The 15,807-nt window shown below is 37.8% G+C and overlaps 1 protein-coding gene across 1 annotated transcript in view; it reads left to right on the forward strand.

Moving 5' to 3' along the window:
• The first annotated feature begins 5,464 nt into the window (after positions 1 to 5,464).
• Positions 5,465 to 15,807, forward strand: part of RpS15 (ribosomal protein S15) — a 79,399-nt gene continuing 69,056 nt past the window's right edge. The window contains exons 1-2 of the mRNA XM_069823876.1: positions 5,465 to 5,615; positions 5,862 to 5,947. Of these exons, the coding sequence (XP_069679977.1) occupies positions 5,607 to 5,615; positions 5,862 to 5,947 (95 nt within the window). The 5' untranslated portion in view covers positions 5,465 to 5,606. The remainder of the gene's footprint in view (positions 5,616 to 5,861; positions 5,948 to 15,807) is intronic.

Below are 15,807 nucleotides of genomic sequence, written 5' to 3' on the forward strand. Positions count from 1 at the left end.
GCCGAGTTTACCCCAATTTGCGGTATGGAAAATAGTTAATTTCTCAGGAAATAGGGAGAGGAATTCACCACGCAATGTAACCTACAATTTTGAAGCTACTAATTTTGACTCTTCTCACAGGAAATATAGAGTTCTAATGATTCATAAATATATTCAGGAATGAATTTAATTAACCATCCACGTACGAACAATTATATTATTTCAAACCATGATACGTGAACAGTTCCATGATTCAGTTGTAAGGAGCAGAAAGAATTACGTTTATTCTCAGCTTCTGAAACTTGTAGATTAACTGCGTGTGAAATTCTTCTAGGATTCTAAATTAAAATTAATAAGAATCATATACACTTACTGTATAGCATAAAAATATAAAACAAATTACGCAAAACCCGTTTTCTGATATGTTATCATATGTCGTGTGCACACTTTTAACTTGCCTGCCGCTAGAGGGCTACTGTCGCGCCAGCTGTCAAATGTTGGCATATTTTATACGTATGAGTTGCATGACTGTATGTCTTAGACTGTGCCGATACCACATGCTTCTGCTGTCTTCTTTTGAGGTGTGGCAACGTCGCGTTCCTTACATTCACCACATCTCGCCGTCTGCTGCTCGATGATTACGAAGTACAAATACACTTTAAACACTATTTCTCTCGCCTGCCGATGTAATACTTGCCGTTTTTCTCTTCCTGAATCCATGTTTCTATGGTACACACACAAATAATAATCTAAATTTGTTTATCGTAATACTTTCAATGAAACTCTTAAAACATCCACTCGTGAACCGCACACTCAATCGTCTGTTACTGAAATGATTCTATTGGCTCAACGGAAAACACGTCATACCACAAAGCGCGCGAATGTTATCGCGCAACCGTCTTCACGCCGCCTTCCCGGCTGCGTTCCACTCTAGTTTCTTTCCTCGTTGCTTCAACATGTACTTAACCTTAAAGCTACTGTTTAGCTACGTCGATCTTCGTCGAACGAACATCGCTAACGATTCAAATCGCCAGCGGTCATCGACAGAATGGTTTCTTTACCGGCGAACTTCGTAGATCGATAGTAAATTGTTTTATATAGTTGACCATGTCTGATCAGCTGATAAGTGGATGACAATATCATAACGTTATAAGTTTAGCCTTGAAAAACAAGTACGGGTCTTTAAAGTAGTTAATGTAATGTTTAGAAATAGATATACAGAAGAGTCTTTTAATTACTTGATATTAAGACATCTTGAAAATGAACCCATCAATTTTAAGGAATATTTCAGGCTTTCTCCCGAACAATTTCATTTTGTTTCAAGTTCAAATGAAAATGATATTGTTAAATTATCCACAAAATTTATTCACAAACCAATAAGCCCTGCTGAAAGATAAGCATAACTTTAAGGTAAAAACCAATTATATAAACACTTTATTTTTACTTTTTACAATGTTATTTTTTTTTCATTTAGGAGCATTTATTTAGGAAATAATGTTACAAATAAAAAAATGTGAGAAGAAGGTTGCTGCACTTCTCTCATTTGCTCGGAATTCCACTTTGCTGACTATTTCACACTGAAACTTTTGCTTCAGTAGCTAAATCTGCCGCATCGTGTGTGTGTCCTTCAATTATGAATCACTTTACTCAATTGTATTAACAGTTCTGGTTGTTGCAAAATATAGATTTGTTATTGTTTACGTTGATTCTTCTTTTTGGCTCATGTCGAACAGGGGTTTGTGTTTAATCAATTAATATCTCTGAATAATTTCAAGGGAAAAATTGTTCCGGGGCCGGGTATCGATCCCGGGACCTCTGGTTGAACGTACCAGCACTCTACCACTGAGCTAACAATTTTTCCCTTGAAATTATTCAAATCTGCTTTACAGGAGCTTCACCTGAAAGACTAGATTTGCATAATATATACGTTACCGTGTACGTTAACAGAAAACCACAATTCCAAGTCACACAGAGATTGTGTGCACTCGTTGTGGGTCTCTGGCGTTTCGTCAGCCCACGCGAGTTGTGTGGATATAAAGGGAAAAGTTGAGACGGTGTCGGGTGGAGTTCCCGGGTAGCTCAGTGGTAGAGCGCTGGTACGTTCAACCAGAGGTCCCGGGATCGATACCCGGCCCCGGAACAATTTTTCCCTTGAAATTATTCAAATCTGCTTTACAGGGAGCTTCACCTGAAAGACTAGATTTGCATAATTAATATCTCGTCTTCATTAGTGGAGAAATTCAGAAAGAGGTCTGCTTTACTTCCATTATGGTATGTATGATGTATAAATCGCATGTTATTAAATGATTTAATTCATGACCTACTGTAATTTTACAATTGGATTCTCGGCGATGATCGCCAGGTTTTTGCCTCCAAGGCAAACGCCGAAAAATGTTCGTCGAGCCCAGCGACGTTCGTTGACGTTCATCGCCGTAAAGAAACCATGCACATTCAAATCAACGGGACAGAATTCCAGCGAAGTTCGCCAGCGATGATCGAGAGTGGTTTATTTACCGGCGAACTCCGTAGATCGATAGTGAATTGTTTTATATAGTTGACCATGTCTGATCAGCTGATAATATATGTGGATGACAATATGATAACGTTCTAATATAAGTTTTGCTTTGAAAAACAAGTACGGGTCTTTAAAGTACCGGCAGTTAATGTCGTGTTTAGAAATAGATATACAGAGGGGTCTATTAATTCACTGATGAAGACATCTTGAAAATTAACCCACCAATTTTAAGGAATATTTCAGACTTTCTTCCGAACAATTTAATTTTGTCTTAAGTTCAATTGAAAATGATATTGTAAAATTATCCACAAAATTTATTCACAAACAATAAGCCCAGCTGAAAGATAAGCATAACAAGATAAAAACCAATTATATAAACACTTTATTGTTACTTTTTACAATGTTATTTTTTTCATTTAGGAGCATTTATTTAGGGCATAATGTTACAAATAAAAGAAATACTGTAAGGAGGTTGTTGCACTTCTCTCCTTTGCTCGGAATTCCACTTCACTTACTATTTTACACTCAAACTTTTCCTTCAGTAGCTAAATCTGCCGCATCATGTGTGTATCCTTCAATTATGAATCACTTTACTCAATTGTATTAACAGTTCTGGTTGTTGCAAAGTATAGATTTGTTATTGTTTACGTTGGTTCTTCTTTTTGGCTCATGTCGAACAGGGGTTTGTGTTTAATCAATTAATATCTCGTCTTCATTAGTGGAGAAATTGCAGAAAGATTTCGGTTTTACCGCCATTATGGTATGTATGATGTATAAACCACATGTTATTAAATGATTTAATTCATGACCTACTGTAATTTTACAGTTGGTTTCTCGGCTATGATCGCCAGGTTTTTGATTTTCGTCGAGCCCAGCGACGTTCGTTGACGTTCATCGCCGTAAAGAAACCACAGTCTAATAGATACAGTCACGCAACTCATACGTATAAAATATGCCAACATTTGACAGCAGGCGCGACAGTAGCCCTCTAGCGGCAGGCAAGTTAAAAGTGTGCACACGACATATGATAACACATCAGAAAACGGGTTTAGCGTAATTTACTTTATATTTTTATCCTATAAAATAAATGTATATGGTTCTTATTAATTCTACTTTAGAATCCTGGAAGAATTTCACACGCAGTTAATCTACAAGTTTCAGAAGCTGGGAATAAACGTAATTCTCTCTGCTCCTTACAACTGAATCATGGCCCTGATCACGTATCACGGTTTGAAATAATATAATTGTTCGTGCGTGGTCGGATAATTCAAATCATTCCTAAATATATTTATGAATCATTGGAACTTTGTATTTCCTGTGAGAAGAGTGAAAATTAGTAGCTTCAAAATTCTAGGCCATATCTCGTAGGGTACATCGCGTGGTGAACTCCTCTCCCTATTCCCTGAGAAATTAACGATTTTGCATACCGCAAATTGGGGTAAACTCGGCCGCTGAGGTAAACTTGAAAATAAAGAAAAGGGGAGGATTTAAACATTAATATGAAGTTAATTATTTTTCCATTTCTTAAGAACCGGTATTTTCTTTATTATTTTGAGTCACAAATAGTGCTGATGTTATGGTTTAAAATGTTATGGCAAGTTTACCGCATTTTACATTACATTTCCAGTTATCACACATAATGCCTAATTTTAACTTATCCTACCTATATAGGCCTAATACGTAATTTATATGCACTTACTGTTAATATGACTTAGGTGAGAACAAATAAATGAACACACAATTTTGTTGAAAAAATTATAACGTCAATTAACTCAGAAAATGTAGGCCTAATTTTATTTTCAGAGCAGAAGTGGTGTAAGGAAAAAATGGGCAATGAGGGGTTAAAGTAAACATTCTGTAAAATACAGCGCAAAGTGGCAGTTAATATTGAATGTATTTAAACTATTAATAGTCAGTGAATTGCACGAAGGATATATTAATTGCTAGTTTGCACTGTATTTTACAGAATTTTTACTTTAAACCTCATTACCTAATTTTGACTTATACCACTTCTGCTCTGAATGGCTCAAATAATCACTGGCAATGTGAAATCAACACCAATAACAGTCATGCAAATTATTACAGAAGAGATTGCTTTTTATATTAAATTTAAAAAGGCTCTTTTATTTCTTGAGAACCTAATACGTCTGCCACATGAATCTACACCAGTACATCAGAAATTTATCGACACATTCTGGATTTACTCAAGAAGTAAATATATTGCAAAAGGATTATAATACACCATGAATTCTTGAAAAATTAACACCATAATTCCTACTTGAATGCAATTTCAACTTTTGAAAAATATAAAGCAAAAAACACGAATACAAAAATTATGAATTACTCGCATTAAAAACTGTAGATACATTATCCAAAATCGGAATGGTTATACATTTATACATGATCTCTGCAAAACAATAATATACTGTAACAGGTATTTACTTTGTTTTTATTTAAACTCTCCTTCCGGACATACAAATAGGTACAATAAATGTTTTATAGAACACAATACGTAGGCTACCTCAAGAGGCATATATATATTATTAGTCCTCTTGGGCTACCTACAGCGTGGATTATAGGATATGATTGAGTTATGATTTTCTCTTGGTCTTTAGGGAATCTGAAGAACGACAAATTCGGAGATTTAAACTTGTTCTTACTGCAATTTTCGTCATTGCACACATTGCCTTTATTCAGACGCATGAATAAAACGTTATTATAACATCTCGCATACCTTTAAAGCACGTGCTGGCTGTATCAACCCTACGACCAGTGCCTTGCCTGCCGGTTGAGCGCTAGTGTCGTGAATGTTGGCAAAAAAAATGTTGAAGTTGCGCGACTGTATATATTAGACTGTGAAAGAAACCATGCACATTCAAATCAACGGGACAGAATTCCAGCGATGATCGCCGTAGCCAGCTTCTACTCGTAGCTCTCAAAGAGTTTGTAATACTTACTTATATATTACAAACTCTTTGGTAGCTCTCTTCTATAGATCGTTGGAGAATACTAGCGCCGGAACCAGAATTTTGGGTTGTTTTCATACTGTTGGATCTTAACCTATATCCTCTTAGAGTTGGACTTGGGTTTCCTTTTGCAATAGGACATAAAAATGGCGGAGGTATGCGGAATTATTGAGAAATGTATTCCATAATTATCCTATCCATCTAGTTGAATTTACACTAAATGCATATGAACTAATATTCATATGATTGATATGTTAAGATTTATACATGGTGGAATATAATTGTAGGCATATGAACATAGAAGCGCATGTAGATAAGCATGTGGTTAAGATTGTTCACAAATCTGTTAAAGTGTTACTATTTTATGTTTTCTGTTAGAGTATACTATTTTGTGTTTTCAGCAAGAAGAAACACAAAAGAAGAAGAGGACCTTCAGGAAGTTTACATTCCGTGGAGTGGATCTGGATCAGTTACTGGATATGCCAGCGTAAGTGACATTTTCATCAATGTTATTCCTACACAGTTCTAGTAAGTAAAGTTCTAATCATGAGTTCGGCATAGCTGCATTTTCAATAATGGTCTATGTGTAGTTGGTTGATCTCGCATATTGCTAATAGTTGCATATTGCTGTTACATTGACGAAATTAATAAGACCACTGGCACATTAAATTAACGATTATTAAAATTTGAGAGTAAGTGCATTTGGTGAAACTAGCGCACAGTTCTGGTGATTTCAGAACTGGAGCCTGTTTCACAATGTTTACAATCTTTGTAAATGTTGAACTTTACAAAGGAAATCATATCTTTAAAAATTAAATTTTGAGCACTTTACAAGTATTTTGTTTCACAATAAAGGGTAATTTTACAAACATGTAAACTTTACGGATGCCCAACTTGTAAAGTAAGCACATTTTCTACAACAGTTCTGAGATGTGTAAAGTTTGATATTGCAACAAATTGTGCATAAATACAATAAATATATATGATCCACCGGCCAGTGAACGAATATTTCACACTTTTATCACTGCCAATGTGTCGCTGTAAACCAATTTTCGGTAGTCCAGTGTAAAAGATTGTGTGAATGTTGATTTTGGTATTGCCAGTATAGGGAATTAAAAACAAACACTGGAAATACCTTAATTTTGTAGTGTGGAGTATTAGAAACTCGATGTGTTCACTGGGAGAGCTGTGGTCCCACCCAACCCACTCTAAATAATAAGAAATGCGCACAAGTGTGCTAGAGTTGATTTGTTGTTATTCTTTGCTGTATTCGCTAATTGAGTTGATTCTGTTCTGGCATTTTATTATGTGATATCTTTCGCAGAGGTGATCACAGAGTTCGCACACACATTCCGGACAAGGAGAGTGGTAGTGTTGGGTTTTGCAGAGTTTGTGGTGGTAGCCGTGGGTCGCCAGACTTGTATGTCGTAGTTCTTGATTGGGTCCTGCCCAAGTTCTATCGGTCATCGTGTTCGTTCTATAGGAATCAAACCATACTCGTCTCTTTTTTGTCTCCTTTCCTCCAGCAGTCTGGTCGAACTCTCGGTAGATGGCAGTTCATACCATAGGTCTTCTCAACTCGTAGGCTATTCTCGATGGCGCGTGTTTTGAGATCCCAAGGGCTGCTTTCAAGAACTGCACTTTGATGTTTTCCATAGTTCTGAGATCTCTTAGACTTAGGTTGGCCCATATGATGTCAATGCCATAGGTTAATATTGGGACAATTTTTGCCTCGAGCCTAATAGCAGTGTCCAGGCTAAGCTCCCTTATATTTTTAATATCAAATATTGCCTTGATTGCTGATGTTGCCCTTTCTTTGACATGGATCCGGAAGGACTTTGTCCTTGTTTGCAGTGTTACTCCCAAATATTTAAATGCATTGGTGACTTCTAGTGGTTCATTTTTGTAGTAGAGCGTGTCGTCTGTCTTTCTACCTCCCCTCCTGGACGTCATTTGTATTGTTTTGTCTTTGTTGATCTGGAGCTGGTTTTTGTCTGCCCAGTTTACAATCCAGTTAAAAGTTTCTTGCACGTCTTCTTTCATTGTCGAGCCTAGGGCCATGTCATCGGCGTATATAAACAAGGAGGTTGTGGGCGGGCATACTTGAGTTACATCAGCCGTAGCGCTGTTAAAAAGCAATGGACTCAGCGGGTCTCCCTGTAGTATCCCTCTGGTTTGGGTAATTCCGTCTGATATTGTGACAGTGTTATTTACCTTAATGATGTGGGCTAGGATGTTGTGGACCAAGGTCACTGTATGCTCATCTAGTTCTGCTATTTTCATCAGTTTTTGCGAAAGTCTGGGTCTGCTTATGCTGTTGAACGGTTTTGTATAGTCGATGAAAATGGTGTAGTACTTCTGCTTTGGCATTCTAAGTGCATCGTGGATATCCGTTAACAGGCATTCTACTGCTTGTAAATATGAGCGAACTCTCCTAAATCCAAACTGTTGCTCAGGTATTTGCGCATCCGCTATCTCCGTGATTCTCTTTGTTAGTATGGTCGTCAATAGTTTGAAAGTGTTGATCTGTAGGGCTATTCCTCTATAGGAGTTGGGGTTGTCAGTGGCTCCTTTGCCTTTATATAGCATCTTGATGTGTGATAGCCTCCAAGGGTCTGGTATGTCTCCCGTTTCCAAGCACCGGTTGAAGAGGGATTCCCATGCTCCGGCTAGTACATGATAGGAGTCTATAATGTGTTTGTTAACAATCCTGTCTGGTCCAGCTGCTTGCTTCCTTTTAAGGTTTAGTATAGCTTCCGCGATTTCGTTTGTGGAGATGCGTTTGTACGTCCCTTCTTACGGTGGGGGCCGTTTGGGAAAAGTGTAGCTGTCCCCATCTGGGTTCAAGATGTTTGTGAAATGTGCTTGCAACGTTTTCATCTGAATGTTTGGTGGTACTGGTATTTTCCTTTGCCTCAATGCTACGAAGGGGTCTGTTTTGGCCTCTTCTGCTAGTTTTTGTCCCTCGTTTTCAGTGTGGGTGTTCCTTTTTTTCTTTGAGGAGGGTTTTGTATCCCTTTCTAGCTCTCGCGTACCTCTCCAGATCTTGTGGGAACCCTGTATGTTTTGCTTGATGCAGGGTTTGGGGAAAATTTTAGAACACGGATTGCACCTACCAAATTATGTCTTAAAATACTAAAAAGAGCAGATTTGTCTGCGTTTGTCGAATGCGCATCATTATATTTACGAAAAGGCACTTTTCGGTGCCAATAATTTATTTTGTGTGCACAAGGTTGGAATTTTGAAGTAAGAGGGAAAGGGTGCAGTCCGTGTTCTGGAATTTATCCCAGGGTTTGCAACGTAACCTTCCTCTCTCTTTAACACTGGATGTCAAACCACGGTTTCGCTCTTCTGTGTCTGGCTGGGGTAGTGGTGGACTGGAGTAATCGCTGAATTTTGTGGAAAGCTTCTGTTGTATCACACTTTATGATTTCTTGAATTGAGCTTATTTCTTCGCTGGCTGCCATCAGTATTTGTGGGTTGAGTTTCCTCGATATTCTGGGCGTATTCTCTCTGCCCCTAGGAGCTTTATTGCCTATGCTGAAAGTGGCTGTTACTGGGATATGTTTCCTGAGCGGCGCTAGCGCAGAAGCGTGTGCCACTGAGTGCCCTCTTACTTGCAGATTGTTCCCTCTGCAGAATATGAGATCAATTGTGCTGCTACCGTTGGGCGCGAAATATGTCTTCTGATTAGTCTTGTTTAGTAGTTTGAATTCTTCTTTCTCAAGGGCTTCCACTAGCATTTTTCCTCTCTGTCCATCTTTGTCTATCTTGCAGTTGAAATCTCCTGCAATTATTGTGGGGTCTCTGGGGTCTGTTTGAGATAAGGCACGCATTATAGTTTCTACTATCAGATCTATATCTGTGTGTGGTTTGAGATACATGCCTAGAATGGTTATCATCTTAGTTTCCAGAAGTATGAAGTTGTCTTCAACAGTTTGGTCTGTCTGTCCTAGATTTGGGCTGAAAAAGCACGATAGTCCTCCGCTTGGTCTTCCTTTGTTTTCCTGCTGCGCCAGCGAGTGTGTTGAGTATCTTCCCTGTAGAGCTATTGGTTCAGTGGTCATTGTTTCTGTCAGTATAAGTAGATAGTATTTCATTAGTTCATTTCCTGAGTCCATGTGTAGTACGTTCTTGAGTCCTTCCATATTCCACAGAAGTAATGTCAAATGTTCTGGTCTGGGGTGCCGAGTCATCATTTGTATTCCGCTTTACATTCTCAAGGGGGGCCTTCTTCTTTGGTTCTTGTGAACATCCTCTTCCAGCCCCTGCAATGTTACAAAAATGATACGCCTTCCTTCTGTTGCCTGTCTCTGCGAAAAAGAAAGCCCTAAATAGGTTCCATATTTCGTCGTTGTGACGTAATTTGAGGTGGAGTGGGAGACTGCAGTATCGCCAACAGTGGTAACCATATAATCTTACACACCTAACCAAACCTAACATACTACACACCTATTGTAACATTCCTCACGTTTAGCACACCTGTTGTAACATTCCTCACAGTTTCATTTTGTTTGCCGATATTGGCATCCCTGCCACACCTATAGCGTATTGTCTGCTGGAAGTCAAGAGTCATCTATTGGAAGTGAAGTGAAAATGCGACTCTGTTAATTACGTTTCCTAAGTTGATTCTGTGTTATCTGCAAGAATTATTGTGTCATTGTAGTGATAATTGCATTTATAATGTACAATAAAAATTGAAATGTCGTGGCTGAAATAAAAGTGTTCTAAATTGATTTCCAGCGCCACAATACCAGTGATAAATGTGTGGATATTCGTTAGGGGTCTGTTGGAAATGGTCATAGGAAACTTAACATTGACCAACGATTGGAAAGTTTGATAGAAAATACATAAATTCAATTTTCTAACATGATTTTTTTTTGTTTTTAAATTGGGTAATTTGCTGGGAGACTTAGTTTGATATAGGCCACTCTTACACTAAACCAGGAATAATTTAAGCTTATTAATCAAATATGATTGTACTTACTGTTCTTTATATGCTCACCTGTATGCAAATTCAATTTTCTAACATGATTTTTTTGTTTTTAAATTGGGTAATTTGCTGGGAGACGTAGTTTGATATAGGCCACTCTTACACTAAACCAGGAATAATTTAAGCTTATTAATCAAATATGATTGTACTTACTGTTCTTTATATGCTCACCTGTATGCAATTTCTATTTTATACATATTTGTTATTTTCCATCCAAAGATAATTAAGAACGATGAATATTACTTAATGTCTCCCATCTTTCTTATGTGCCATGTTAATTTTCATTTGTTTTTGTAAGTTAACAATGATGCACACTGGGTACAACATATAAGAAATTATTTTCCTACACAATCCACGCTATATTCACGTTGTTTTGAAGTTATTAATCGAAGATGCTTTGCTTATTGTTTATTACACGCACATTTGTATGTGATTTCTATTCTATACGTTCTTCTTTCTGTCCCAAGATCATTAAGAATGGTGAATATTATTCATGCTTGTTTCCTGTATTTCTTAAAATGATGTTATGTGGCATGTTAGTTTTTATTTGTCGTTTTTTACGTAAAAATGATGCGCCAAAAAATAAAAAATAATAATTTCATACTCAATCTATGTCCTATATTCACATTTTTGTTTTCCGGTATTTAAAATACTAATTTAGAAACATGTTACATAAATCATTCTTTTACCAAAAGAGAATGCTCTCCTGGACAAAATTATTGTATATTGCAGTGACCGTCAGCACTTGTTGAAATGGGTAAGAAGTGTATCGGAATATGCACTGTCGTGCAGAAGGGAGAGTGAGAAAGCATACTTGCCAGCAGCCACGGATGCACGCTTGTGCATCTCTTATCCACTAGCCTGAGGGTGCGTTGTGCTGATGACCAATTTTAAGAAGCATATTAAAGGAATTATCCTTGCAGTAAAATGTAGCCTATGCTACCTGAACAAAAATGATCGTGTTTTAATAAAATTACTTAAATACAGTTGCATGTTAAACGATTATCATGGAATGAAAAATGAAGTTCTCTGGACCAAATGATCATAGTTTAATTATTCATAAATATACATATTATATACATATTTTATCCTCGCCATCACAGTCCACCCACTTTCACTTACACATCTAAATAAATAATTGCCTAGTGAAATAAATTAGCAATCAGTAAACAATAAAAAAAACCCTTCCGGGAAAAGTAACCAATCAACAATCGAAACAAAAAATAACTAGTAAAGCCAACCATTCACAACAAGACCATCAGCGAATCAACCAAGCAATCACCCAATAAAGTACATCTCTAGTGCAGTGGTTCCCAAAGTGTGCTCCGTGGAGCCCTAAGGGCTCCGCGAATGATTCTCAGGGGCTCCGTTTGCGGAAATTATGAAGATGGCAAAAATTGCTAATTCCATCTAGTCTCTAGCGGGGAAAACGGAAACTACTTCCATCAAGCGAAAAATACTTTCTGAGAAAGTAGTTTGCGTTCTTCTTGCTTGCCAAGTACTCAATGATTCTCGAAATTTATTTTATTTTTTATATACTGGGCAGGCAGCGTTTGTTATTCGTGGTATGTGAAATCTACAATCTATTGACTGTTACGTTACCTCAAAAAATATACAGGGCATATCAAAAGTCCGGTAACACTTTCAATATTTTATTACACAAAAACTACAAATGATAGCACTTTCAAACACACGTCAGTTTAAAGTCAAACTCTCAAAGTTTTGTTTACACCTTACAGAGATTCAATGTGTGAACCACGAGTGACTTGGAAAATTAACAAGCACAACTGCCGTGTTTGGGGTACACAGAAACCACACAGAATAATGAACATGAGCATGATTCCCCAAAGATAAATGTTTTCTGCACGTTGTCACAACGAAAACTGTATGGACTTTTCTTCTTCATTGAGGCTACTGTGACTGGACATTCATATCTGGACATGTTGGAGCAGTGGTTAGTGCCTCAACTTAGACAAGATCTCGATGACGATTTCATCTTTCAGCAAGATGGGGCTCCGCCACATTTCCACAATGCAGTCCGTGCTTACCTGAATACGGAGATGTCTGATCGTTGGATAGGACGTGCTTGAGTAAGGGACAGATGTTCCATGACATGGCCATCAAGGTCACCCGATATGACTGCATGTGACTTTTTTCTATGGGGGTATCTAAAGGACCATGTGTTTGTACCACCTTTGCCATGTGATTTAGAGGAACTAAAAACCAGAATTCGAGAAGCTGCCACCACGGTCACAGAGGATATGTTGATAAGGGTATGGGAAGAGTTTTATTATCGTTTGGACATCTGCCGAGTCACTCGTGGTTCACACATTGAATCTCTGTAAAGTGTAAACAGAACTTTCAGAGTTTGACTTTAAACTGACGTGTGTTTGAAAGTGCTATCATTTGTAGTTTTTGTGTAATAAAATATTGAAAATGTTACCGGACTTTTGATATGCCCTGTATATTAGTGATGGGCGAAGTTGTTCTTTTCCCGGAACAGTTCTGACGGTTCCGGTTCCGAAAAAATACTATGTTCCAAGTAACAGTTCCGAAATAACAGTCACCAATGGTGATGAGTCGGAGTCGTTGAGTCGTTCAAACGAACGGTACAGTACCCTCCCTCTTCACCATGCAGCTCACACTGGAGCACTCATAGGCATGACATAGTACACATTCTTATCTATAGATGGCACTGCAATTCACATTCGAATCAATTTTGCAAAAATTGCTGTGCATGCGGACAGAACTCAAAAGCTTAATGTTAGTAATTACACAGCTGTTGACTACAAGGACAGAATACAATACTTTGTTTTCGTACATAAAGCTATAAAGACATGGTAGCCAACTAAAAAAAAAAATAACATAACATTTAAAACATATGGTATGTAATTTCTGTTCTCTCTATTACATAATAAAAAAAAAACAAATCATTAATTTTTATTTTTACTTTTCTTAATGCACAGTTATAATAATAATAATAATAATAATAATAATAATAATAATAATAAATATTACAATTTCATTAATAAAAAAGATATATATTGGCAGTACTGAAACCTGGAAACCCCGCAGTGGGTTAGTAAAATGTTGGAATCGCATCTTTACCAAAGTGTAATTTAAACTTCGCATTAAACCTCGCTCTCCAAATCAGTACTTATATGGGTAGTTTCCAACAAATAATGCTACAACATTTTTGTCGTTCTTTGATAACAGAGAAGATAGCACAAAAACTTTTGCTTGTCAGACTTCACCTCAACAAACGACATGCAGACATTGTAACTAAACCACTCATTACCATTTACGACTTTAACCTTTGTATAGAATCAGCTGATCAATGAATTAATAATAGTATGCGTACTTTATGACTTTGTAGAATGTTTATAAAACAGAATTAGTCAACTAATGGTGAAATAAACCATAAAGCGGGAATGAATATTACAGATTATTAAATACTTACTATAACATTACAGATGATTGGCCAGTCTTACAAATGTTGATATTAAAGTTCGCGCCACCGCAAGGATTTCAATTTCCATGCGCCCCCCTCCAACCACGTGAGAGTTTCAAGTACCAACTTCATCCAACGAAGTTCCAAGTACAACATAAAGAACAACGAGAACAGTGTAACTGCAGCTGTCGTTGGTTCATCGGAACAAGCTCCGACGTTCCGACTGTTATCTCGGAGTCGGAACATACCTTGTGCAACGCGGTACTGCGAGCCCGCAATAGCTGGGCTCGGAGTCGGAACACTGTTATTTCGGAACAGGAGGTTCTGACCAAAGACGTTATAACTGTTCATTTTTGCAACAGTTCCGAGAGAGTCGGAGGTCGGAACATACCTTGTGCAACGCGGTACTGCGACCAAAGACGTTATAACTGTTCATTTTTGCAACAGTTCCGAGAGAGTCGGAACATACCTTGTGCAACGCGGTACTGCGAGCCCGCAACAGCTGGGCAAGTGAGCAGCTCGGAGTCAGAACACTGTTATTTCGGAACAGGAGGTTCCGACCTACTGTTCATTTTTGCAACAGTTCCGAGACCGGAACAGTTCCAAAATAACTGTTGTGTTATTTTTTACCCATCTCTACTGTATATACTGTAGGCTATACCTGCACGTTAATTTGATAGCATATGTGTTAGCTAAACTTTCGTTGAACCGGAACTGTGGCTTAAGACGGGCTCCCTAAGACCTAAGAGTCATTGGCCATCAACTAGTGCTCAGTCAAAGAGGGATAACAACAGCTACAACCTTATTTTCAAAGAAGATAGTGCGAATTCCTAGGAATTGAGTTCGGAATATGTTGAACATGATCCTGTCTCAGAGTCTACGATGGCTAGTGTAGAGGTATTGAAAGTAACAAGCGAAAATATTGTGATTTATATTTGGACAGCGGATTCACTGAGTTTGCTGATGAACATCCACAGTGTGTGATATGTAACAAAGTTTTTCCCAATAGTTCTATGTTCCCTGCCAAGCTTAGACGGTATTTCTCAATTTAAAAAATTCATGAACAAAACTGCAGACTACTTCGAAAGAAAAAGTGAAGAACTCCATGTAGTTCAGACAAAATTTCACCTCATGTAAAAACAAACATCGAGAAAGCACTGAAAACATCGTACTTAGTTAGTCATAACCAGGCTCTTGCTGGTAAACCTCACCTTCCTGAAACTCTTATGAAACCACCATTAGTGAAGGTAGTGAAGTGCATGGTGGATGAGAAAACTGCAAACTTGATTTCCGTGTGCTCATATCAAATAACACTGTGCATAATCGAATCCAGAATCTATGAAAAGACGTAAAAAATATCATGATTTCCCATATCAGTTAAACGAAATTTTCGTTACAACTTGAAAAATCCACAGCCTTTGCCAGATTAGCTATGTTAATGATGTTTGTGCGGTATGAATTTTCAGGTTCTTTCATGAAATACTTTGTTCTGCAACCATTGCCATCCTCTACAAGCGGTACTGAAATTTTTTCTTCTTCATTGAAAACTCGATACCGTGGGACAATTGCATTGACGTGTGCACAGATGGCGCAAAGGCCATGGTAGGTCCTGTTGCTGGCGCTGTTACAAGGATCAAGAAAGTTTTAAAAACTGAACAAGTAGTCACTGTGTATTACACCAACACGTCCTTGCAACGAAAAAATGCAAGCGTTATTAAAGCAGGTACTAGACAACGCCGTCAAAATTATCAAATTTGTTAGGGCACGACCTTCGCAGTGTAGGCTACTCAAAATCCTGTGTGAAGATATGGGTAGCATACACAAGTCATTGTTAGTAATATTACATACAGAAGTGCGATGGTGTTGCGCGGTAAAGCGTTGTCCCGATTACATGAACTTCGAA

Source organism: Periplaneta americana, chromosome 4, assembly GCF_040183065.1.
Source record: "Periplaneta americana isolate PAMFEO1 chromosome 4, P.americana_PAMFEO1_priV1, whole genome shotgun sequence".
Classification (NCBI taxonomy): Eukaryota; Metazoa; Arthropoda; class Insecta; order Blattodea; family Blattidae; genus Periplaneta; species Periplaneta americana.